The sequence below is a fragment of the Pinus tabuliformis genome, chromosome X (genome assembly GCF_031772625.1).
Source record: "Pinus tabuliformis cultivar Carrire ecotype Pingquan chromosome X, CPIR1, whole genome shotgun sequence".
Lineage (NCBI taxonomy): Eukaryota > Viridiplantae > Streptophyta > Pinopsida > Pinales > Pinaceae > Pinus > Pinus tabuliformis.
Window position 1 is genome coordinate 379,093,920 of NC_142308.1, and position 27,408 is coordinate 379,121,327.

General features: G+C 35.1%; 1 protein-coding gene across 3 annotated transcripts; it reads right to left on the bottom strand.

Annotated features, from left to right (window-relative positions):
• Window positions 1–14,214: 14,214 nt before the first annotated feature.
• LOC149140110 (T-complex protein 1 subunit epsilon-like) lies at window positions 14,215–22,600 on the bottom strand. Of its 3 annotated transcripts, XM_089447456.1 has the most exons (5): window positions 22,442–22,597; window positions 22,072–22,272; window positions 14,841–14,927; window positions 14,655–14,747; window positions 14,222–14,482 (listed from the first exon to the last, which is right to left on the bottom strand). In XM_089447456.1, exons 2-5 carry the CDS (start codon window positions 22,186–22,188, stop codon window positions 14,285–14,287), a joined length of 495 nt encoding a protein of 164 aa, XP_089303582.1. In that variant the 5' UTR covers window positions 22,189–22,272; window positions 22,442–22,597; the 3' UTR covers window positions 14,222–14,284. The 3 variants fall into 3 exon arrangements, with proteins under 3 accessions (XP_089303583.1, XP_089303582.1, XP_089303584.1); XM_089447457.1 differs by lacking the exon at window positions 14,841–14,927 and having other exon boundaries at window positions 14,215–14,482; window positions 22,442–22,598; XM_089447458.1 differs by lacking the exons at window positions 14,655–14,747; window positions 14,841–14,927 and having other exon boundaries at window positions 14,344–14,482; window positions 22,442–22,600.
• Between the last annotated feature and the right edge of the window lie 4,808 nt (window positions 22,601–27,408).

A 27,408-nucleotide genomic window follows, 5' to 3' on the forward strand; every position in this document is an offset into this window, starting at 1 on the left:
TGTAATTCTTATCCAGGAAGCCATTCATAGCAGCATCCAAAGAAATGAAAAGGGTATGGTCATAAAGCTGGATATGGCCAATGCCTTTGACAGAGTAAGCCATCATTTCCTTGTTGCCGCTCTTCAAAAGTTCGACATCTCTTCCAAGTTCATAGAGATTATTATGGCTTGCATCTCCAATCCTTGGATTGCTCCGTTGATCAATGGGAGGCCTAGTAGATACTTTCGTAGCATAAGAGGTTTGAGACAAGGGTGCCCGCTTTCCCCGTTTCTCTACATCTTAATGGCAGAAATGTTAAGTGTTCAGCTCGAAAGCCAAAGAGAAAAAAGGGAAATCACTGGCATCATAATAGCTAGAGGGGTTAAAGAAATAAATCATTCGCTTTTTGCTGATGATACTCTTCTTATTGGGGGAGCCTCTAGTATTATAGCCAGGCGGTTCAAAAAAGTTTTAGAAGACTTTCTTGATGTCTCAGGAGGTCTTCTAAATAATAAAAAATGCAGAATTTATACTTGGAACGTGCCAATTAATATAATGCAGAGGATCTCTCAAATTATGGATATCCCGGTTCAGCTGAAATGGGGCCATTTCATTTATCTTGGGTTACCACTGGCAAAAGAAGTGGTAAGACAGAGGTTTGGAACAAACAAATTGAAAAAATGAGGGGAAAAATACAAAGTTGGGGGATGATGTGGCTAAATCTAGCAGGCAGAACTATCTTAATTAAAGCTCTCCTTTCAGCCTTACCAATCTATCAATATGCTATAATTTTGGCCCCAGCTAGCATACACAAGCAAATGGAGCTAATCACCAGAGGTTTTCTTTGGCAAGGTGGGAAACAAGATTCCAAAAAATTCAGTCTTGTTCGTTGGGATCAAGTGTCTCTCCCTTTCGAAAAAGGAGGCATCTCCATTAGGATTCCAAGTTCAACAAATAAGGCTCTTGGTATCAAACTCGTTTGGTGAATGCTAAATGGGAAGGGTCATTGGTGGAGTGAAGCTCTGTCAAGGAAATACCTCAATTGTCAGAGGTCAAAGATGCTTACTGAAATGATTCCAGATCGCCCGTGTACCCAAGTGTGGAAACTCATCAAGAAAATTATCCCTCAAATTAGAGAACATATTTCTAAGAATCTGGGGAACGGGAAAGACACTTCCATTTGGAATGATAGAATAATGGGTGCAGCTCCTTTGACTCAACACCAAAATCTAAGAGGTTTGAAAGATTGGATGGACGAGAAAGGCACAACCTCTTTATTCTCTATCTCTGAGTGGGTTCATAACAGATGGACTGCTTGGAGAGAGCTGCCTCTTCCAAATAGACTAACAAATCAGTGGGAAGAGTTGAAGCTTCTTCTTGCAGGAGCAGCCCCCATAAATAAAAAATGCCATGACAACTATATATGGGACCCAAGTGGAGGAAATTTCACAGTTAAATCAGGCTACAACTTTCTCCAAAATCACAACAATTACGAAAATTGGAGCCTTTGGTCAGCTGTGTGGAAGAATGAATGCCTTCCCAAAATTAAATTTTTCACTTGGACTCTTCTGAAAGGCAAGATCCTCACAGCGGAAAATTTAAGGAAAAAAGGTATTCATGGGCCCTCCATATGTGTTCTGTGTCAAAAAGAAGAAGAAAGTATCCAACATCTTTTCTTGAATTGTGCCATTGCAAGGCATTGCTGGAAACATCTCATCAGTCCCCTTGAAATGAACATTGACACAATTGAGCAGCTGTCAATTTTAAATAAGAACTGGGTGCAAATCTATCCATATGTAAAGAAAAAAAAATCCGCCATAATGCGAATCTGGAAGTGTCTCCCCTCCTCCCTTTGTTGGCACATATGGTTAGCAAGGAACAACTGCATCTTTAAAGGCCAAAAGCCAAACTCAGGGTCCATAATAGCCAAAAATTGGGGACAAATTGCGGAGATGGTCAGTGCTAATGGAGTGCCAATCATGGATCAAAATAGTTGGCAGCAAGAAGAAAAAGATTGGTATAATAAAGCCCTCATTGAAGGCTCAACAAGGAATCAATCTCCAAAGAAGATAGGAGGAAATCCTAGAGATTGGAAGCTTCGAGGAAATGAAAAGGAGATAGAGGATTGGATCAAAAATCAAAGAAATTACATCCTTTTCTTTGATGGAGCTTCAAAGAATAACCCTGGAAGAGCAGGGGCAGGCGGGTTAATTCTTGACCAGAAAGGCGAGACAATTTCCTCCTATGAATGGGGGCTGGGGACTATGACAAATAATAGGGCGGAGGCATACAACCTGCTAATGGGCAGTAGTATCCTCAAAAATCTTCAGGAAAAAGACCCCATCATTATTGGAGACTCAGCAATTATTATTGCTGCTATGGAAGCAGGGAGAGATTTTAAAAACCAAGCCTTAAATAAAATCAGGCAAAGAATTTTGGACAATATCAAAAGGTTGGGAAATGTTGTTTTTAAGCACGTTCTAAGAGTCCACAATCAAGGGGCTGATACACTTGCCAACAAGGCAGTGGATAGGAGGGTCGGGACTGTGAAGGAAAATCAAGAGATCTATGACAAACCAATACCTTAATTTGTCCCCTCTGGAGGACCGGTGCAAGGCTCAAAGCACAGTCAACCACATCAATAAAAAACAAGCAAAAACTCATACGAACAATCAGCTGGAGAATCTCCATCATACGACAGACAGGAAAATCTCAGCCTATCCTCCTTGTGCAGTGAGGAAAATCCCCATCATGAAGAAAGACTTGCATCGTGATTTGATACAAAGGAAAATTCGTCTTTAGGATTAGAACAAAGCTGATACAAGTCATTTCAATCACAATGGTGTCCATACTATTTTGAACGATAAGTCGGGCAATTATGGTACTCAGGGGAAAACTCCCGAGAAAGTAGAGAAGATTCACGAGAAGAATATGTCCAACCAAGGTTATAAGAAGCATCCCGAGTGCAGGATACGCCATCAGTAGAATCACTTAGTGAGAGAGCTCCGATGTAAAAAAGAGTGCTTGGATATTTAGGCTCAAGAGGGAGGTGGCTCAAGTGTGTGGAGAAATACACGCAACAACCTCAACTTGCAGGAGCCGAGTGGAGGTAAGAAAGTGGTTGTTTCAACCAGGGGAGTTAATCTATATAGTATTCATCTTGTTTTGCATGTGGATTTTTCCTATAGCTTCAACATCGAGACAAGAGTGAACAGGTCTCGGTTAATTGCAGCTCTATTTAACATCTTTTGGCAGTTCTCTCCTCCCACAATCCTGCCTTTTATTATCGCCATCTCTAATCAGAACCAGTCTCAGTTGAAAAGAATCCACCTTCTTCCTTTGTTCAACCAGAGTGTCCTTCCAGTCCCGACTTCTACCTAGTTTTTTCATCACTGCTGTGCAATTGACCCTCTTCTAAATACCAGAGAAATTTGTGTGTCCTACCACTGGCTAAACTACCCAGACCTCTCCAGTCCTCTCAGGATTCCTACCTTCTGGAAGCTTCAGACTTACAGGCCTGAAATTTTTACTCCTTGCTTGTTCATCTCTCAGAAGCAGACCCCTTTTGTTTTCAGCATTAGCAAGCGAATTCAGCTCTATTGGTACACCAAAAGTAAATCTCCAAAAGAAAAAAAATAGAGTTCAAAGACTGAGTTTAGCCGATCATCACTACAGCAAGCACAGAAACACACAGCAAAAGAACAGCGATCCGAAAAGTAGCATAGATATCAGGCCATTAAAGATGTCTTGTAATCCTTTAGAAAGAGTGGAGAAAAATGATAGTTGTGCTCTGTGTCACGCCAATAGATTCATGATTGGTCGTTTTATTCAAACACTCAAAGATCTCCATTCTGAGATAGGATGCTTACCTTCTTTAACAAAAAGGTGAATACGTGAATGGTATGCTTAGACTGTGTTTACTTAAACATAATTGCAATAAATGTCCTTGACGCAGCTTTCAAAGGCGCAGTGGAGTTTCACTGTAAATTCCTGGACAAAGTTCAACCGTTCCGTATCGTAATCAACGCACGAAAATGACGACAAAGTCTCCGTAATCTACACACGAAAATTACAACAACGCTTGTGAAAGTTGAGGAATAAATTACACGTGGCAAATGAGAAAAGATAAAAAGTGTGGCATGTTTTAAGCGGTTGTGGAAAGAGGAAACAATCAACCTTAAAAACACCTCAAGTTTAATAATAAAATGTTTTTTTTGCTATAATGTTATTTATTGATTTATTTGTACCGTAGTGAAATAATAAAGGCAGACATAAACATTAAAACACTTGGAAAATTAATATAGACTAATTAAATTGCCTTAGTTTAATTAATTTATTTTTTTTAATTATAAAAATTTTGGCAAGATTTTGATAGAATCCGGCAAGGATTTTTGTAAATCCAGGTTACAATTGTTAATTTCAAGATTTTGGGTGACCCAAAAGTTTTTGATGGTGCTGAATCTATTTCCACCATAAAAAAATACAATTCAAATACTACTACTGCAAGATTTCAAAAAAAAAAAAAGATTGACTAGATTCCAATCACTTTGCGATAGAGTATACCAATTAATTCGTAGCTTTATTTTAAATTATTATACATGCAACATACATGTATTGTATATTTAGTTTTGTTTTGACTTCGTATTAATTTGTCTTGATCAAAAACTTGTGTGACTTATCCATAATTTAATATTGGGAATTGAATTTTTGTTATTTATTATTATTATTAAATTTATTTATTTACAAGGTGATTGGTTTAGGTTTTATTATGGGTCATTTAATTAATATTTTTTCTTTTTGGTTTTATTTCGTTTTTATTTAACTTTTTTTTCATAAATTGTAGTCTTTTTTAAGATCACTTATTATTATATTAAAAACATATATATGTATATTAAAATATAAACAATATTAGTTAATAATATTTCTTAATTTTTGGTGATGACATTCAACGCTACAGTATTTTATTAATTGTTTTATTTTTGTGACTAAATCTTTGTCTTTATTATTTTTTAGTTTAATTAAGCTATATTTAAGTTAAGCAACAAGTATTAGCTACTATGTAGCCCTTGTTATTATTTAATGTGTTAAATATATACATTTAAAAAAATATGTTTAACCATAAATTTTTACCCCCCAATTTATCATATAAATTCTTAACTTGTAAAGAGTTTTTGATACAATATCATGGTTTATTAATATCACTTGTCCAATTGATATAACATTATTTAAATTAATTAATTTGAGATAAATTAATTAAAAATACATAACTAATTTGGAGATAAATCTTAACCTAATAATTATTGATAATTAAATTAAAATTTTGGAAAATCTTTTCTGAAATAGATATGTCAATGTAATTATTTTATTAGAAAAACTAAAATATTGTTATGGTTTATTTTTTAAAATATAAATATTATTAATTTTCTTAATTGTGTTGAGAGATCAATTCTATAGCCAAGTATGAGGGCGATGTGTAAGTATATCACATCTCCAATAAGTAAATAAATAAACTTTTCTAAACAAATTAATGTGTTCATAAACAAAAATCTTCCAATAATAATGTCCCCTTCCTTTCTTTCAACAATACACACACCAAGACAATCTCTTTACTCACAACGGACACACTTGCAGCTTGGTGCAGTTGCAACATGAAGTCTCTTTGGATGAAATTTGCACTAGTCTTGTCTTGGACTCATGATTATGGTTAAGCTAGGGTTGTGATATTTCTCACCAAAATAAAAATGTTATAGACATGTTTAGTTTACTTGATTCAATTATGATTTGCTCTAAAAAAATGGAGAATGGTACATGGATACCTGCAAGTAGGAATGGATACAATCTCTTTCATGCAGTTTCTCACTACATAACCTAGGTTGCCAATCCATTGCATGCCTTATTTTCTGTTTACATTCTTATAGCTTTTCAGGTTGTATCATTACAAATAAGTCTACAATGTTAAGAATGTCAATCTCTTAATTTTGTCACCACAACCATTGTAGCTAATAAGATGACCATTGTGTTATTTTGTTTCAATCGCATGTGTATCCATAGTCATGGATTGCTATTCTTTTAACTTTCGATTACATGAGAATATCGAACCTGAGGTCAGAAATATGGGAACACCAATACATGAGTCAACAAACATATGTGAGAGTGAGGTCTCATGTGTGATCACTGAGAGATGAATTTAATATTCCTCACAATGCTCTTCTTTGTGGGAAGGCTAGAGGCTACCCACGCATCCCTAAGTAGAGATTTTAGGAATCTGCAAGTGAGTGGGAAAGCTAATATGAAATGGAGCTTATCTATGATGTTACGAAACCAACTCACAAAAAGATAGAAAAGAGAGATCAACGCCTTAGAATTCAGCCTCTTCGAGGGGGCAATCTCCTTTACATTACACAAATGAGCAATTCTTGGATGATTCAAATGACAAAACCACCTTTCTATATATAGGAGTCTAAGGAGTCACAATATAACCCAGATGACCTAACAATAATAATATAAAGCCACAAAAATAACAATATAGGGATTCTATGGGGCACAGTAATAACAATATGGGGACAATAGGGGCACAACAATATTAATTAGGGATACAACTACAATAGTAATGGGGTAATCACTAGTATTATAGGGACCCAACATGCCCCTCTCCTTCAAAAAAGTGTTGTCGTCAACGCTTTAGTAGTTCTGGATGCTTCTGTATAAAATTCTCATCCTCCCATGTGGAATCTTCAACGGATAAGTTCTTCCACTTGATAAGATACTTCGAAATTGATTGATTTCATAACTGTCGAGTTCTTTTTTCTGTGACTAATTCTGGTTCCAATATAATTTTTCCTTCCTCGTCAAGTTCTGGCAATATTGTTTGAACTGGGAGCTTGTCGCCTTTAACCTTCTTTAAACATGAAACATGGAAAACTGGGTGCAATCGAGAAGCTGCAGGAAGCTCCAATTTGTATGCCATAGTACCAATCTTTTGCAACACCTTGTATGGACCATAATACTTTGGTGATAATTTATTATCCTTCTTAGCTTGGTTGAGGGACATTTTCTTATATGGTTGTAGCTGTAGGAATACCCAATCACCTACATCAAAACTTCTTTCGCTGCGATGTTGATCTACGTGTTGTTTCATTCTATTCTGTGCCAACAAGAGGTTATCATTTAAGAGTTGGAGGACATGTTGTTGATGTTCAATGTGATGTTCCACTGCTTGAACCTTAGAATTTTCTCTTAAATATGATGTGATGGATGGTGGCTGATATCCATAAAGTGCCATAAATGGGGTGATTTTTGTTGTTGTATGGAAGGAAGTGTTATACCACCATTCAGCCAGAGGTAACCATTTGACCCATCGTGTTTGTTTATCAGATACAAAGCAACGAAGATATCCTTCCAAACATTTGTTTACTATCTCAGTTTGCCCATCAAATTGAGGATGATAAGATGAGCTATGAGCTAACTGAGTACCAAGACAAGAAAATAATTTTGTCCAAAAATTTCCAGTGAAAATGGGATCTCTGCCACTTACAATAATCTTTGGGTTTCCATGTATCTTTTGAATTGTTTCCATAAATGTAGTAGAAACTGTATTGGCTTTAAATGGATGTAATCATGCACAAAAGTGTGCATACTTGGTAAGTTTGTCAACTACCACCATGATGACACTCTTTCCCTTAGACTTGGGTAAACCTGTGATAAAATCCATTGAAACCTCCTCCCAACGTTGGCTTGGAATGGATAAAGGTTGTAATAGACCTGGTGTCTTAATTGTTTCAACTTTATTTTGTTGGCAAACCAAACATTCCACCACAAACTTTTCAATATCTGATTTAAGGCCCTCCCAAAAAAATTCCTTCTTAACCCTGTGGTAAGTTTTTAAAAATCCTGAGTGCCCTCCTAAGGGAGAAGTGTGCAATTCCATAAGAATCTTTTGTTTTAGCTGGGAACTCTTACAGAGGTATAAGCGATCTTTGTGCCATAACGAATCATTTTGCCAACTAAATGTATCAGACATACTGGAGCCTTGTTGTAACTTTCGAATAAGTGCCCACACTTCTTCGTCATTCTTCCATTCCTCCCTTGCTTCGTTTATCCAATATGGTTGGATAATAGAAATGGCGCACAACAATGCTTCCACATCCTCATCCTTTCTTGAGAGTGCACCTGCCACCACATTTTGCTTCCCTTTTTTGTAGATTATTTCAAAGTCATAACCCAACATCTTTGTGACCCACTTTTGTTGCTCTTTAGAGGATAATCTTTGTTCTAAAAAGTATTTAAGGTTATCCTGATCCGTTTTTACCTTGAAGTGTCTTCCCATTAGGTAGGGTCGCCATTTCTTAAGTGCATGGAGTATTGCCAACGTTTCCTTCTCATAAATAGCTTTGTGTAAAAACTTTCCCTTGATTGGACGACTTTCAAAAGAAATGGGTCTTTCATCTTGCATTAAAACAACACCAATTCCATTTCTTGAAGCATCACATTCCATAATAAAGGTTTTTGTGAAGTCTGATGTAGCTAAGACCGGTGTTTGGCACATTACCTCTTTAAGATGCTCGAAGGCCTTTGTTGCTTCTGGAGTCCATGAAAATGCATCTTTCTTAAATAATGTTGTTAGAGGTGCTGCTATTCTCCCATAATTCTTAACAAACTTGTGATAATACCCTGTCAACCCGAGAAATCCTCGTAGATGCTTTATGGATGTGGGGATTTTCCAGCTTTAATTTTGCTAGGGTCTACCTTAACTCCTTCATGAGATACAATATGACCCAGATATTCCACCTCTTGTACTCCAAAGAAACATTTGGATATTTTTGCATATATTGTTTCTCCTCCAATAGTTGTAGCACCCTGTCAACATGTTCAACATGATCCTTCCAAGACTTGGTGTAGATTAGTATATCATCAAAAATACTAACACAAATTTTCTAAGGAATGGTTTGAAAATGGAATTCATCAAACCTTGAAATGTTGAAGGTGCATTGGTAAGGCCAAAAGGCATGACCAAAAATTCATAATGACCCTCATGAGTTCTAAATGTTGTTTTCAGAACGTCTTCAGTCTTCATTCTGATTTGATGATATCCTAAATGAAGATCCAACTTGGTGAAGTAAATTGATCCATGCAATTCATCCAGTAATTCATCAATGACAGGAATGGGAAACTTATCTTTAATAGTGAGCTTGTTGAGCTCCCTATAATCCAGACACATGCACCATGATCCATCCTTCTTGTGCACCAATACTACTAGAGGAGAGAAAGGACTTTGACTCGATTGAATTATACCAGCCTCTAGCATTTATGCAACCATACATTCAATTTCACTCTTTTGGGCATAGGGATGTCTATACGGCCTGATGTTTGGAGGAACACTTCCTGGAATTAGATGAATAGCATGATCATGATCACGAATAGGTGGGAGACCTTTAGGAGTCTCAAATACCTTGGAATGATTGTCCAAGACTTTTTGGAGATTTGGAGAAATAGATGATTCCAATGTGGAAACATCTAGCGAACATAATTGTGCAATTACACCTATTTGTTCCTTTTTTAGAAGCTTTGTCATACCGTTAAAGCTGATTATTTTTCCCGTTTTCCCCGCAATACCCCTTAATTCAACTTCCTTTCCTTCCACAGAAAATTTCATGAAAAGTTCTGGAGAATTAAAAGCTATTGTACCCAAGGATTGTAGCCATTGGACTCCTAGTACAACATCAACACCTCCCATTGGAATGGAAAGCATTGGGCTAGTCAATACATATTCTCCCATGGATAGCTTGATATTATGGCACTTTTCAGAGCAATTTATTGTTCCTCCATTTGCAACCATCACTTGACACTTTGGTGCTGGATATAAGAAGCAATTCAATTCTTTTGCTACCTTACAATGAATAAAATTGTGGGTACTTCCTAAATCAATCAACACTATTACCTTTTTCTTCTTGATTTGTCCTTCTATCTTGATGGTTTGAGGAGTGGTAATTCCCTCCAATTCATTACAAGATATGGTCGGATTCATTTCTTCTTTATCTAGGCTTTGTTCCTGGAGTATATCCTCTTCTTTTGACCTTTCTTGCTCATTTTCTTCTTCCTCTTCACAATCTATGTAGAATAATTTCTTCTCAGCACACTTATGACCTTTAGTGTATTTGCTATCACAACAGTAACAAAGCCCTTTTGCTCTTTTTTCTTCCAATTGTTGTGGTGTAAACCTTATAGGTTGTGGAAGATTAGGGGAAACAACACTTCCATCTTTATAGTTGTGAGTGGTATGCTTCCTAGTTGCCATACTTTTGCTTTCCATTTTTCTTGCTAACCTGAATGCCTTCTCTAATGAATCAGGTTCCCAAAGGCGAACATCTTGTTGGATATTATCCATTAAAGTCCCTATGAACACATCAATCCTATTCTCCTCTGGAATATTTTTTACCCTTATGTTCAATTTTTGGAACTCCTCAATGTGCTCCATTATTGAACCTTTTTGTTTGAGACTTATCAATTGGCTAAAAAAAGTGTTGCTTTTTGTATCCTCATAATGTGTTGTCAATTCTTCCGTAAAAATTGCCCAAGTGATAATTTGTTTACGAGAGCAAAGCCATTGATACAATACAAACTGATTTGGTTCCAAATATAAGGTTGCAATACATACCTTTTGTGTGTTTTGCACATTATTGAGATCGAAAAATTGCTCCATTTGTAATATCCATGTTGCAGGATCCTTGCCATCAAACTTCCTCATATCGATTTTTGGAATATGGTGGGTATTTGATCCAACATTAGAGTCTATGGAATCATGATTAACATTTCTTTTGTTCTCATAATGAGTTTCCTTTACTACCCTTTCACCATTAGTGACCATTTCTTGTAGCAACTTATTCATATTTATCTTCAATTCTTCCATCTTATCATCCATGCCATCAATTTTAGCATCCATGCCATTCATCTTAGCTTCCATGCCATCCATCTTAACTTCTACGCCTTTCTTTAAATAATCCATCTTAGCTTCTACACCTTTATTTAAACCATCCATCTTAGCTTCTACATCTTTCCTTAAACCATCCATCTTAGATTCTGTTGTTTTTTGTGCAAGTGACACTTGTTGCACTTAGTCTCGTAATTTTGATATATCATGTTGCATTTCTCCCTCTTCTTCATGAGTCATGCTAGATCTTTCAGGTAACAAAACAATGGTTTGAACGAACCTTTTTTAAGTGTTTGATCGAGCTCCTTAAGCACTAAAAAGGAAGATCAATCAAGGGTTAAAAGCTAATTCTTGATCGAGATTTAGGGCACGATCAAGCTTTAAGGCTTGATCGATCATTAAGGCTTGATTGATCAAACACTTTTCTTTAATATATACTGCTCCCACTGTCTACATGCACCATTTGCACAGATCGTGGGAGCTCGACCGAGAATTTGAGAGTAGATTGACCGAGATTATTGGAGCTCAATTAAGCAATGTAACATTCAAATCACTCTCGCCAACCACCCAACTAACCTCGTAGAGGCTAGGTAGGTGCTCTATCCTTTGTCTCTCTTATTTAATTTTTTTCGCAAAATGTAACAAACTAATTAAAAAAAAAACAATCATGTACAAAAACCATGAAAATCAATTAATTAAAAAAAACCATATAAAAACTAGGAAAACCACAAAATAAACCCTTCAAAAAAGCTTAGAAAATCACAAAACCAACCAAGGAAACCATAAAAAGAAAACCCTTCAAAACAACTTAGAGAACCATATGAAAACCCTTCAAAACAACCTAGAATATACTTTGAAAGCACAAAAAAAAAAAAAATATATATATATATATATATATATAATTTAGGTTTTAAATTTGTTTCTTGCTTGCAATGTCTTGAGTATTAAATGCATATTTTCTGATTTTGAATTGTAAAAAAACAAAAAATAAAATTCTAATTATTTTAGGTTTTAAATTTTTTCTTTAAGAATTTTGTTAAATAAAATTTCAACTTTTATTTTTTATTTTTTTGATGTTTAAAATGCATTTTAAATTTCTAGCAAATTTGAATGAAAATATACCCCAAAAACTCCAAAATAGAAAACAACAAAACTATAACCAATAAATAAGGAGCTTCGGATTGACATGATCAATATGGTTGCTCATAATGAACTTTTATTTATAAAATAAGAAATTTGACTTTATTTTATTATTTTAAATTTAAATTAATTTATATCTCAATTTTTTTTTAATTATAAATATAGCAATAAAATATTAATCTTTAAATTTAAAAATATAAAGAAGAAAATTATATATATATATATATATATATATATCACTACAACAAAACCAGCGATTTGCGCCACATTTAGCGCCAGATTTTAGTGCATTTTTTTTGTAATTGTGATGAGCAACCTGGCGCTAAATCTGGCTCTATTGTACAATTTTTAAAGCATCCTTTTTTGCACCTGATTTTGCATCATTTTTCACGCTAGATTTTGCATCATTTTTTACACCAAACTATGCATCATTTTTTGCGTCAAATTTTGAACCAAGATTTGCATCTTATTTTATGACAGGTTTTGCTTCTAGTTTTGTGTCATTTTTTGCATCTATTTTTCATTCTCTTTTGCTTCCTATTTTGTGTCATTTTTTGCTTCCATTTTTGCACCATCATTTGCATCAAGTTTACACTGTATTTTGAATCCAATTTAACGTCTTTTTATGCATCCATTTTGTGTCAGTTTTTGCATCTAGTCTTACGCCAGGTTTTGTATCTAGTCTTACACTAGTTTTTGCTTCTATTTTTGCACCAGCTTTGGTGCCTATCTTTGCACCATGTGTTGAATTTGATTTAGCACCAAATTTTGCATCCATTTTTGTGCCCATTTTTGCATCTTTTTTTGGACCATTTTTTACATCCACATTTACGTTTGATTTGTCTCCATTTTTCCCATCTCATTTTGCACCATATTTTGCGTCATTTGTTTCATCCAATTTTGCATCATTTTTAACACCATCTCTTGCATCTAATGTTACATCATTTTGAGCATCCAAATTTGCATTTATATTTGCATCTTATGTTGAGTCATGTGTTGTGTCCACCTTTGCATCTTATTTTGTGTGTAATGGTACATTCAATTTAGAGCCATTTTTTAAGTCTACTTTTGTATTTGTTTTTGCACCAAGTTTTGCATCCAATTTTAAGCTATTTTATGCCCCTTTTTGCACCATTTTTTTGTGTCTACTTGTGTCCAATGTTGCACCATTATTTACACCGACTTTTTCATCCAATTTTGCATTTTTTTGGTGTCTAGTTTTACATCGTTTTCACCATCCAAATTTGCATCTTTTTTTGCCTCATTTTGTGTCCACATTTGCACATAATTTTGTGTCTGAGTTCGAGCCTAAATTTGCATGTGATTAGGAATCATTTTTTACATCCAATATGGCATCCTTGGTTTCACCTTTTTTCAGCCCCATTTTGCATCTTGTTTTATGTCTTTTCTTACATCTTTTTTTCCCTTTTTTGCACCCAAGTTTGCATCCCAAATTTACACCATTATTTGCATCATCATTTGGCATATTAATTTATAACGCTTTTTGCTTCTTTTTAACGCTCAACTTTGCATCTTATTTTACATCTAGTTGTTGTCTTTTTTTGCATCTAATTTGGTGCCCATTTATGTGTCCTTGTTTTTGCCCAATTTTATATCCCTTTGTATGCCATGTTTTGTTCCCTTCTTTGTGTCAACTATTGCACAAATTTTCACTTCTAATTTAAAACACTTTGTATGTCAATTGTTTGCATTTTGTATTAATTCCTAGTTTAACATCCAATTTTACTTTCAATTTTGCATCCATGGTTACATCCGCATTTGACTTCTTATATAAAGTATATTTTTCTTTACATATATGACCCCCTTTATAGATTCATAGTGAAATATATGATAGTTTCTAAATATCATTAAAGCAGATATCACAATTCAAAATCATTTGTAAAGAAATTTAAGAGAAATTGACAACATCCATCCAAAAAAATAACAATGTGTCATTAACAATTTTCAAAACATGTATAAAATAGCAACACAATACTAATAAAATCAGTATTATTTTTAATCAAAACAAGTAAAATTCAAATATGATTAACAAATCAAAATATTTCATGAATATCGTTATTCTACGATAAATTAACAACATACATAAATCAAACTCATCGTATGATTACAAAATCAAAATGTCTCATTGATATAGGGTAAATTCACAACACCCATCTAAACGTAACAATGTCATTCTACACAATAATTTCTTCATAAAAAACAATGCATGTGCATGCCTAGCTACCACCACCAAGATCATCCTCATGATCATCTTGACCATCCTCATTACTCTGATCCACATCATCACCAACACCGCAACTATCATCATCATCTCCTCCTTCACCACCATCATCCTCATCCTCATCCTCATCATCTCCTGATATATGTTGAACATAATTTGGATCATCGTCTTGGCAATCATTACCTATAGCATTCTGACAAAAAAAATCAATATTACATGTTAGTATTAATTACATAACACAATGCATGTTTTTGTTATACAATGTTAACCATAAAATGAGGTAAGATATAATATCTAATAGTACTAAAAAATAAAATGAAAATATGGTTTAAAAGTATATTGGAAATCCAACTAAGATTACATACCATAGAGTCCATCCAAACAACAAATTCAACCCATCTCTTTTGCTGCAGCACCTCCTTTTCCAAATGATTTGGAGGTCTTCCATATTTTAGTTCCTATCAATCAGTAAATAGGGAGAAATTAGATAACAATGACTTTCTTCTAGTACAAAATTTATTAAAAAAATATCACATGTTTAATATACTTACAAAGGTTGTTATCAGTGCTTTTAAACCTTTCTGGCCACTACAATGAGTGACTTTTGTCTTGGTTAACCTCGCCTTGGATGCCTTGTCCTTAAACATAAACCAATTCAATTTATTTTCACACAAATACATGTCTAAGATACTTATAAGTATTAATACATTCTAAATAATGTTTAATGAAAAATTCAATACCTGAATGCTCTCATTGTCGGCTTTTCTTTGTGCATCCAACTTCTCATATGATTTTACAAGTTCTTTCCATACTTTAAAAGGTATGTCAATAGGTCTTTGTTTCAGTCTGATATTTCAGTGATCAGACTTGGCATGCAGAAAAAAAGGTAACCAGAGGAATATCAAGGTTTTTAACTTTTTTCATTTGTTTTTCCTAGCTAGAAAGATATTTATTAGGGCTGTTTGCACCCATTTTCTGCACTATTATAGAGTTCTTGTCGACTAAGATCAGTTCTTGCAGCATTAGGGTTCACATTATTAGTTTATTTCAAGATCTTTTCGGCCATTGTTCAGCAACTATGGGCTGGTTTATTTTTTTTTACTGCAGAACCAGGATTTCGGCCCTGCTTTTTCAGCAACCATTTGGATTTTCAGCTGATGGCATCACTTTTTTGTAATTGTGAAACTAGGGTTTCCATATCTCATTTTCTTCCTACAGTAGTTGGATATTTGGCTGGTGATAATGCCCCGAGTGTTATCTAGGGTTTCCAGATCTGATTCTTCTTCTACAGTGATCTTGAGATTTTTGGCCTAAGTGCTGTAGATCTAGGATTTCTTGGAACATCTCTTGTTTAGCATTTCCTAGGGTTTTAACCCACCTTCAAGGGTTCACTACATCAGCTACTCCAGAAGTCTGCTTGGAACATCTATTTTCAAGGCCCATTGGGCCATTTCAGCATACGGTCCAAAAAAATTTCGCCATCACCAAAAGCACTGCAAGTTCCTATCTATTCTTATAGGATTTATCCATATACAAGGGTTGTGTTTCTCTTCTAGAGTTCCTTGGACCTTTATTTACATGACCAACACTTCCTTTGGTATGTTTTTTCCCTCTCTTCAAATCCCAGCACTATCTTCTTACTCATTCTTTGCGGCAATATTTTTCTGATATGAAGTGCTTAAACCTACAAGCATCCAGACCTCTTGTATTGCACACTCTTGTTCCTTATATGGCTTTTCTCACTTGTGCACTTGATCTTTCTCTCTCAAGTGCATTAACGGACAGCTTCAGAACACATTTAGTGCTGGCTTTTCTCTTTATTGAAGACTTTTGGGTTGGCAATTTTGGTTCTATTCAATCTCCCATTTTGTTTGTGATCTCAAGTTCTCAACAGTAGTTTTCAACTTGTTTAATGAAATCTTGTTCTAAATATTTTCACATCACGTGATAACATATTAGCTTTCTTTGTGGTGCATTATAGTAATGTCGGATGCTATAGTCCCAAAGACAAATTATTAAATTATTTGTATGCCTTCAAATAAATAATTATTAGAGAGTACCACAAAGTATAAAAAGAGCCTTGCCTCCAATGATGCATATTCAGCCAGGGCTGGATTTCACCAGAGTTTGGCATGCCCAAGTAGGTGGAGAGCCCAAAGAGCTCGACTACTATATACTTAGTACTTCAATCAAGGATATTTTTGAGGAATTTTTGAGACAAACGAATACTTTAACTGCTATTCCCAAAAATGTCTAGGCATACTACCTCCAAGATAGTTATGCCTCTCAGAAGGGAAAACCTGAAGAAGAGTGGGGAGCAGCAGCATATACCATACCCTCTGTGCTCCAAGTGGGGTCAACTATAAAGTCGCCAGCAAAGGAAAAGCTGGTCAAAAGACCACAAGAATGACAATGCAAGAAGAAATTGATTCCGACAATCAGTCGACTGAAGATGACCTGCAGGCCCTATCCGCTCGACTTTAGTTGTTGTGACTGCTGACATTTAGCGATTTTTAGGTTGTTTTTCGTTGAACCTGAACTATATATTTTAAATTCAAATAGTAACATGCTCTGCTTATGGCAAAGAGCCTGTTCTGATGCACATCAATGAATCCATTCCCATCTAAGTATCACATTTCAAGGTTAACAGAAAAGGAACAAAATATTCAGCTCCAGCAATGATGGCTAAGAGTCAAAACAAATTTCAAGGATGCTGGCCCAACAAGGGAGATTAAATAAGAACAAAATCTACTAACCCTGAATGTTTTGAGGTCCTGACTCAGCTCAACGTAGGGCCACACAAGAGAGCACAGACTATTTTTCATTTCTACTAAATCAAAGATAAAAGTTTTCAGAAGGTCGTAAAACTCAGCTCATGACTGGACCACACAAAAAGGCACAGCGACTTTAACTACATAGAAACAATTTAAAACATCTTAAATGATCCAAGAACCACCTGAAGTATCTACACAAAAGAGTCAAGATAAATAATTAAGTACATGAAAAAACAATGCGAATGCAAGAACAACAGTTGCAACACTACAAGATCAATATAAGTCACTGATAACAAACACATAATGTAGCTGTATAACTGCTTTGTATTTTGTGAGTGAAAACCCATGATATAAATGTGAAGATGACTGTCGGCAATAAAATTGCCAATACTGGAAATATTGGAATGTATGGAACACATAGGTCCTGAGTTATCAAGATACGAAGGATGCGGAGACGGGGGTAAGGATAGGTGCCACTGCCAGGCCCACAACACCAACCAAATTTATCTAAAACAATAAAACTTAAAGCAGAACATACTATGTTTCATTAACTAGTGATCTTTTAAGACTCGAGAGTGAAAGAACAGGTTGACATGATGTTGAAAATGGAATAGAAATTCAGAAACAAACAAACAAAAAATCAGAACACAAAAAATTGTTTTTAGCCTTGGTCCACAGAGAAAATTTGTTTTTGACTACCTGCAGGCTGCTGCTGCTGCTGCCAAATGTCAATTATCTGCTCCTGTTAGCCATTCCTGTATTGAGTTTTTATAGGGCATATGACCATAACATGGGATGTCCCCCAACTTTAAATTTTGCATCATGCAGACATCAGGTAGCAAGCCAAGGAGCATCTCGAGCTGTTCAGGACATTTCTGTACCTCCCCCCCCGACAAATCCTGAATCCTGGATATAGGAGTTGCAAATAAAGTATGGAGCTTCTTGAAAAAAAATGTTAGCAATGGGTACTAATGCTAGTTTTAACTTTAACCTGCTTGCAATGAATACTCGGCAAATCCAAGTCTATCTTGAGGTAAAATTTGTTGACAATAGAACAGGATGGTTTTCCTGCTGTTGATACAAATGGCTATTGCTGTTAAGCCTAATTTTAACTATGATATGTTGCCAGAAGACATGTCCCCAAAATTTGGACAAATCCCTCAGACCATAGGATGTGTTCCTCAATCCCAGGTATGCATCCTCCTACAACATGGCATAGAGCAAAATATGCTTAACAGAAGTAGTCATTCACATCAATAGCAGGAAAACCATCCTGATGTGTTTCCAACAAAACATTATCTTGTGATACCCTACACACCACCATATTGGGTAAAAATGTAAAACTAGCATGTGTACCCCCAATGCCAACATTTTTTTCAAGAAGTTCCAAACCATAGCAGACAAGACTCTAGATACTAAAATGACAAGAAAAGTTTACAAAACTTTGAGAATTGTCAAGCCTGTTTCAGACTCTCAGATATCTAGTGGGCTATGCCTGTCCATGAATGCACGTGAGAGACCAATAATATACAAGAAGGCAATGAAACAATCACAAAAGCACCTACACTCAAAATTCCATTCTTGAAAGAAGGAAAAGACTCACTAAGGATACCAAGGGGTGCAAAATTCTAGATGTGAGGAATAGCAGTTACTGAGGAATACGGTTCATCTATTCTTACTGTTACAGATAATGCATTTACCAGATTGACTCAAGGTCTATTTCCTAGTGTCATGGAACACTGTGTTTTGATGATGGCTTTTGGTCTTGTTCCCATGGAATTGTAGTTGCATCTGGCTTAATCAATATGAAAGGGCTGCCCTGTGCGCGATTAGGAAGAAGTTTCCTTTCTTTCTCCTCTGGGTTATGTTTCAAAATTATAACCATCAGCTATCGGCATGTTGAAGGGATCACACACCTTTCAAGCAGAGCCCATTTTTCTGCAGGATTGTCCATAGGCATTGTTGCAGGTAACACCCCTTCATATAGAACCCAGTTTTCCACAGAAGAATGGTGGTTGTTCAGTGACTCAGGGCCTCTCTGTGCAGTCACAAGTAGTACCAGCATTATAACATATCCTTTCAGAATTCAAGTATATCTTCTCACTAGATAGCATGATTAAAATGTAGAAAAATGTTATGGAGTGTCCAAGTAGTGTAGAACAGAGAAGCAAGAAAAAATACCACAAGACAACCATAGGGTTGATAGAACCATGTTTAGGCACATTAGATATTGCTTGGTGATAGAGTCTTACACCTTTGAAAGGAATATTTGTTTCCCTACATTTCTATTGAACAAATACAAACCTGAATATGTTCTAAGGACTATCATGGAGGGAGTCGAGATGACCCACAGGACCCATAGCTGAATACACAAGGGGATTTCAATGCTGGAAATCTAGTTTATAGCATAGTAGCAAGATTTGGTCATATTGCTCTTTATTATATGGAAATTCGGCAACAGTACAAAATTCAGTATGTTTTCACTGCAATGCAGATACAGAACAATTCACTTACCTTATAATGTCTTTGATACCCATCAACATATAAGCCCCAAAAAAACAGAGCAAAAACCTCAAAAAAATAAAAATAACAGTAAGAAAACACTTAAAAATAAACTACATTGCAAAATTTTCAAAGAATAAATTGCTTTTTCTGGTTTTAGTGTGTTCTGAGGATGAAATTCTTCTAAAATATGGAACAAAACGCTTATTTTCATACTGAGAAATATAGATTTCCATATTGGAACCATGCTTCATTTCTTTATTAGGTATTTTCCATACTGAGTTGTATTTGAATACATATTTAGATTCAAATTTTGCTACTATGGTTTATAGCCATTCCTAGTTACACTTATGCTGAAATCAGGGAGGTCAAGGTAATCAGATAAATTGTCACAACAATTATGAACAAGAGGCAACCTTCCTTGAAATTCTTGAACCTCCAGTAATCATAAAATTTGTCACAACAATTATGAACAAGAGGCAACCTTCCTTAAAATTCTTGAACCCCCTACCCTTGCCTGGATTTGCTCACGGCGCCAATCAGTCCTCATGTACATGTACATCAAAATATTTATTATATAATTAACTATAAATTTGTTAACATTAAAAGGACAAATAGATCCTCTGTTCATGTAGAGATGCTCACTGACGACCATGTTGACAATGGCGATGAGAGGGAGAAACTGCCGTGATATCCAATCTTCAATATGCATATTTTAGATAATAAAGACTGACCTACTAAGTTAACCAAGTAGCCGTTATACAAAGTACACATAAATGAAGCTCAAAGCTAAGAGATTTTTTTTCTCACTTTCTTTGCTTCCCACACAAACTCTTACTCGATTTCAATTTTTCTTATTAGATTCCAAAATTTAATGAAATTATCTGGCTGGGAGCATTGTTGCAGTGCATGGCTTTTATCCACTATCTCCACTACAAATTTTGAAATGACAACAAAAAATCCATTAAGACCGGAATCTCCCCACAACAGTGAAAGCAGAGTTCATTATTCAAGAACAAAGTAAAGCGAACCAAATACTCTAAGAGCAGGACATGCATGAGTCCTCCAGACCCAGATCCACTAGATTGATTGCATCATTTTTTCAGCTGGATGAAGCATCGATGACCCGGTAGATGCACCAGTCATGAGCAAAAATAACAGACGATCAGTGATTCAGAAGCACCCTTACCAAGCACAGTTGAGATCATCCAGATAATCCACAAGGCCATCTAGGTATGCTATCTTACAAAAGCTATAATTCTCAGCTTATATCTTGTAGACACTAGACAGACACCCATCACCAAGGTTCTCCCTTCCACACGTAACCCGTCAAACTTTGCAGTCCGATGAGCTTCAATAAAGTTTGCCAGGATAGAATCCAGCCTGGTTTATGGCCCTGCATACCTCTCCTTTGACGCTTAGATAAATTAGGACTTATTTATTTTCTAGGCTTCTGCTATTAGTCTCGTCTTCATTGTATCAGGTTTATCTGTTATTATAACCCTTGAAAATCTGATAAGGAAATCCAAGAGATGCTTCTCCATATTTGTGAATGGCATTCTTCGTAAAACTGTTGACATAGACTAGTGCACCTAAATCTGGGGGATTTAAACTGGTTACTTACTAACACGTAACCAGAACCAGCCAGATGCTCGTCTTCATTGTATCAGGTTTATCTGTTATTCTAACCCTTGAAAATCTGATAAGGAAATCCAAGAGATGCTTCTCCATATTTGTGAATGGCATTCTTCGTAAAACTGTTGACATAGACTAGTGCACCTAAATCTGGGGGATTTAAACTGGTTACCTACTAACACGTAACCAGAACCAGCCAGATGCTCAACAACATTGGCTACAAACAATTGAGATAATCACCCCTTTGTTATTTTATCATTCGTCATTCTGTTAAATCTGAAATCTTATTTGTAGTCTCTCCTTTTCAGCGAATACCTTTAAGCACTCCAGCATCAATATATAGTTTTAGTCCCATTAACCTAATGTCCTTTCATCATTTGTGGACATTTATATAATTTATTTCTTTATTCCGAAATTCTTCTTAAAATTATTATTTCCATTTCTTTATGAACCTTCTGCTGTCGAGCAATTGGTGTTATTTTGAGCAAAATAATTTGTAAACGAAGTTTCTTGGTTAGTGAAAAGCCCGCCAAAAGTACCTCTACGCCAAGTAGATCCCTGGAAAGTGTCTATCTCTCAATGTTAGTGACATCTCAACGCATTCACCCATTCGGGAGCTTTCGTAGGCAGTCAGCGTTGTATGTAAAGCATCTAGCTCGGCGGGCCTCACAGTTTGTGAGGAAGAGTAAGCAGATCGCAGAGTATTTGCTTATTTCACTCCTTTCGGAAAACCTATAAATTTTTTAAAGTAACTGCTACTTACGAATCATAAGTTTTTTAAAATAAATTCTACTTAGTTTCAGATTTTTAGATTTTTAAGGGGTTTTACCGACCCAGAAATAGAGATTCAATAAATGGAAGAGAAGCTTACTGATGGTGACATCGCCGTCGGGGCTCTGGAGCATCTTGTCCATTCCCTTGGGGCCGAGTGAGGTGCGGAGGATTCTCGCAACGGACCTGGCGGCCGCAATGTTGGCCTTCTGAGCATCTAAGCCTCTGATTCGGGTCTTCTGCTCCTGCTCCTTTATTATGATAAATGGCCTCCCGTACTCATCAAATGCCAGCGCCATCCCTGCAAACAGTAACAGATTGCAGCACAGAGATTAAAACCTAAACATACAAGAGTGGTTGCTAAAAACACACTGGATTTTGAACCAGAAACCTGAAATGCGTGTACTCCTCTTTGTGTGGAAGACTGAATGTGCGGGTGGAAATCCATTGAAGTTAAAAATGGAACATACCTTGGCGTCGTCAATGGAGTGAAGAACCGATCGTGGGGTTCGAGTGTCTGCTACTGGTGAAACCCTAATTCGCAAATCTCTGCAATCTCGTTTTCGCTCCCGCCCTGTGAAAAGCGAACAGATCCTCCTTCTTGTTCTAGAACGTAAACGAAGTTTGGGTTGGGAGGGGTTTTGTAAAGAAAAGTAAAGCTTTACCTTTTTTCAAAAATGTTAATTTCATAGTGAAAAACAGTAAATACATTTTTTTATTTTCACATCACTAGTTAAGTAGCTATATAATGTTTTTGGTTCTTGGTTAGGTTGGAAAATATTTATAATAATATAATTTTATGGTTGTTGTTTAAGTTTATTAGGTGTTATTAAAACCATAAATACATTTTTTTATTTTCACATCACTAAAGAAGTAACTATATAATGTTTTTGGTTATTTGTTAGGTTAGAAAATATTTATAATAATAATAATATAATTTTATGGTTGTTGTTTAAGTTTATTAGGTGTAATTTTTTTTAATTTCAATTTAATAATTTTTAAATGAAAAAATATGATTTTAATTTGGTTGTATTGAAAATATTTATATGTTTTTACATATAAGGTGGGTGCAAACAAAGGAGAATATATAGTAAGTCTATTCAATAGTTAATAAGAAGTGTTAATTTCTTAAAATTATATGATAAATTTGAAAGGAGTAGGGTATGTATCTTTTTTCGGGTGAAATATATTAAAATTATTGTGTGAATGGGGTTGTAAGACCCTATATTTTCATCCTGGGAAAATATAGTCCTCTCTTAGCCACTTGCATAGTTTAGATTGTCATAAGAAAAGTAGGTACATTGTCTTAAGATGTAAACATTTCATTTTAAGCAGTGTCATAATGTGGTTTCAGCGAAGCATTAAAAGATGGAATGAGCATGCACATTTGGGATGCTAGTGTTATATTCAGCTTGAGGCATGATTGCACGTCTAAGAAGACTCTAACAAGGGTTGCAGAGGAGAGGTTGGGGGATTGTAGTCTCACTTAGAAGTGTATACAAGCAAGTTAAGCCCTATGAGAAGTTGTGAAACAAAATTAAGGGATTTGACAAGTTGCACGAAGGCAACTTAGTAGTGGTACTAAGTGAGCAATCCTTGATTCAACTTGATACTCTCTCCTTGGCACTACCACTTTGTAAGATGGAGAAGAAATGTGAAATAGATGTGCAACCCACTAAAGAAGTTGAAGGTTGTTGTAATGTATATCGGTGGTTATGTCATGATGTGAAAGGAAGTGTTGGAACTTGGAAGGTGACCATTAGAGTAGATTTACCATGGAGTGCAAGGAGGTGCAAGGATCTGATAAGGAGGGAACTACACAAATCTAACAAGTAGGCCATATTGGGTTAGGATATTACTATTTTGGGACATCCAAAGTTGAAGGTGCATTTTATGGAGGTGCAGTCGAAGTGCTTGGGTGCGTGCCACAGCGTAAGGGTATCTAGGACTTTTAGTGTGTGTTAGTGCATTGTGTTTGATCAACACTAGCTAGAATGTGTTCCATGAAGGAAAAAATCCCACAAATTTGGGATGACTTAACCATTTGGCATTTAAGGTGTGTTATGTCCTAGTTTTGAGGAGACAATTAGAACCATCTTAGAGTGTGATGGGTTGTGCCATGGACTTAGGTCCACTTATATGGGTTGAGGTGTAAAGGTATCGTGTGAGTTGAGGAAAATGATTACAATGCTTACCTATATAAAGTGTTTATGATATAAGATTAATAAGTTTTTGTTGGAGAATGGAAGAGGAGGATAAGAAAAGAGAGGCATTAAGGTTTGTTGTAAATCAGTCAAAAGGAACGAACTTGTTAATCTTATTAGCAAGATTGTTCAAGTTGTCTCTTCAATAGGAGTGAATTTTGGCTAGGACTAGGGAGTTAAGCATTGATTGGGTACTCTGTAAATCCAAGACCTAACATATCCAAGCTAGTCCATTAAATAGATTCATCTTGGGCAAGGGTTGTTAAGGCTAAGGTGCAAATATCCCCTCTGCTCAAACTATTTAACATGCAAAGTTGGATCTGATTCTTCAACTTGTCCTGACGATGAACCACACTGGTTGGTTCGAAACGCCTAAACAAATGATATATCTTGTGATTTACGCTGGAAAAATTTCTCGTAAACTACACATTAAGAAAGTTTGTGCACTCCTATATGGATAAACATGCTTATTATCTTTCATGAGTTTCATCAAATATTTAACATATTATTCATCAACTTTATTTAGATATTCATCATCTCCAATTAACAAATATACATTAAGCAAGTTCATGCACTCTTATATCGATAACATGCTTATTATTTTTCATGAGTTTCATTAAAGATTTAACATATTATTCATCAACTTTGGATTTGGCGAGGATGAATTCTAGTATATTACCAAGTGTGTTTTTTTCAATTGTAGTTCTTACTTTCATGATTAATTTGGTTGTAATTTTTACTTCCACGATTAATTTAGTCTAAGTTCTCTAGGTAGTCATTAATGATCTATTCAGTGCTATGTGGGGGTTTTACTTTTCAACAAATATGAAGTATCTATGTTACATTGGGACCTAGTGACCTTGTTGAAAAACCCTAGCAAACATCTTTGAAACCATTTACTAGCACTAGTTGAACTTGAGATATCTCAAAAACTAAAAGGAACAAATAAGGTTTGCTTTGCCAATCCACTCATAACCTAATCCACTTTGGTGTACTTATATTCTCAAAGTGAATCAAATACCAAGAATGATCTATGTCTGCTAAAACCTATAATCACATTGTTTCCCTAATAGCAACTAAAAACTTCTATACCCAGTTGTTGAACTTTTGCAACCAATTATAAACCTTCAACAAGAAGTAGTTTTCTAACGAGAATTATTGCCATATCTTCCTTGGTTTTACGAGGAAAAAGAAATAAAATTTCATTTGTTATCAAAGGTAAACCAAATTCATTATTTGCATACTTCCAAACCTAGGGTTTCGTATCCAAAGTAGATCCTAACCACATCAATGAAACAAACTTTGTTTTTATGTATCATCCAAACATTATGTACAATTACAGACTCACTTCTAATCCATTGTTTATAAAAATGTTGAATATTTTCATACATGATATACTGAACAGTTGGACAATGAAAATAGTTGTCATCGCTATTCTTCCATTTATATGCTTTTTGCAACTTATTTGAAAGAGCAATTTTGTCCCAACAATTAGACTTGTAGCATGAAGAACATGGTTAATACATATGATTAGACCAAAAACTAGTTACTACCAAAATTCAACCAAAAAAAATATTACTGCATAAAAATAGAATTAAAAACAAAAAATATAAAAACAAAAATTTCCCAAATTAAAAATAAATAAATGATAAACTTTTTTTTACCAAAATTTAGTGATTTTTTTGGTGCTAATACTAACATCACCATTACAACAAGATATTTTTCTAGTGCTAACACTGCCATTACAACAAGATATAAGAGGGATATAATGCAAAAAGTTTAATAATAATATGTATGTAGAAGATGGTCTTCAGACTGGTGAATTCATGATAATCAATGGGACTACAGTCAAAATAATTGGATGTTATTTACTTTTTTACATAGATTGTCAAAATAATTGCATAAATCGGTTTTTTTTAACCAAAATTTAACAAAAACTTTGCTAGTGCTAACATTAGAACCACCATTACAACAAGATATCTTTCTAGTGTTGACAACACCATTATAGTAAGATACCTCAAGAGAGACAGAAAATCTAAAAAGTATTATAGTAATACGTATCCAGAAGATGGTATTGAAACTAGTAATTGTTCACGAATCCATAAGATTGTAAGGTCATTCTCATTATCATAATCATTGTCATCATCATCACATCCTTGTCATTGTTATTGCCATCATTACATTATCATCATAATCACCATTCATGCCATCATCATCATCATTATGGACATTGTTTGCAATTGTTCATAATTGTAGATGTTGTAAGAAATATCATCAACCCAAAAAATGTGATCAGTGCTAGAAAAGGGTTGTTTAGGACACATTGATATACGTAAGAGAAATAACAACTCTATTTTTGAGAGATGATCGATGATGATCATCATCACCACTATTATCATCGTCATTGTCATTTTTATCATCCCCATCATCATCATTAATGTAATTTCTATCGACATTGTTGTAATCATCATCATCATTCATGCCATTATAGTTTTTGATGATGACCTAGATGAAAATGATGATGATGACACCAAAGATAATGCTTATGATTATGACAATGACAACATCTAAAATTGGGAAGATTCGCCAACGTCATTAGCATCGTCATCATCATAATCATTGCCATCATCATCATTGTCATTGTAACCACTATCGTCTTTATCATCATAATCACAATTTATGTCATCGCCATCATCTTCATTTTCATCATTGTCAATATTATTGACATTGTCATCAATTGTTCATAATTGTCAATGCCATAAGGAATATCATCAATGCTAAAAATATGATGAGTGTTGGAAAAGGGATGCAAAAGCGAACATAGAAATGGGGGCAACAATAGAAGTAAAATTGGATGAAAAGTGGATACAACATAAGTAGATGCACAACAACATGAAAAACCTGACACAAAAGTGGATGCAAAAGTAGATGCAGTTGTCAATGCAAACTTGGATGCAAACATGAAGGCAAAAGTGGAAGCAAACATGGGTCCAATGGTAGGTGTAAAACTTGGCACAAATTGTGGTGAAACAAATGTGGATGCAACAACGGACACAAAAGCAGATGCAAAAATGGATGAAACAAAAGTGGATGCAATAGGGGATGCAAACGTGGAAGCAAATGTGGTTGCAATGGTAAGCGCAAGATATGGTGCAACAAAAGTGGATGTAACAATAGACAAAAAATATGCAAAATAAGATGCAAAAATGGATGTAAAAGTGGAAGCAAACTTT

Excerpts from the sequence above, each read along its gene's own strand:
- LOC149140110 (XM_089447456.1), bottom strand. The coding sequence starts at position 22,188 with ATGCTCAGAAGGCCAACATTGCGGCCGCCAGGTCCGTTGCGAGAATCC. Across the intron at positions 14,748-14,840 it reads AAGCACTGATAACAACCTTT|GAACTAAAATATGGAAGACC; the intron begins GTAAGTATATTA and ends ACTGATTGATAG. Across the intron at positions 14,483-14,654 it reads TTGTTTGGATGGACTCTATG|AATGCTATAGGTAATGATTG; the intron begins GTATGTAATCTT and ends TTTTTTTGTCAG.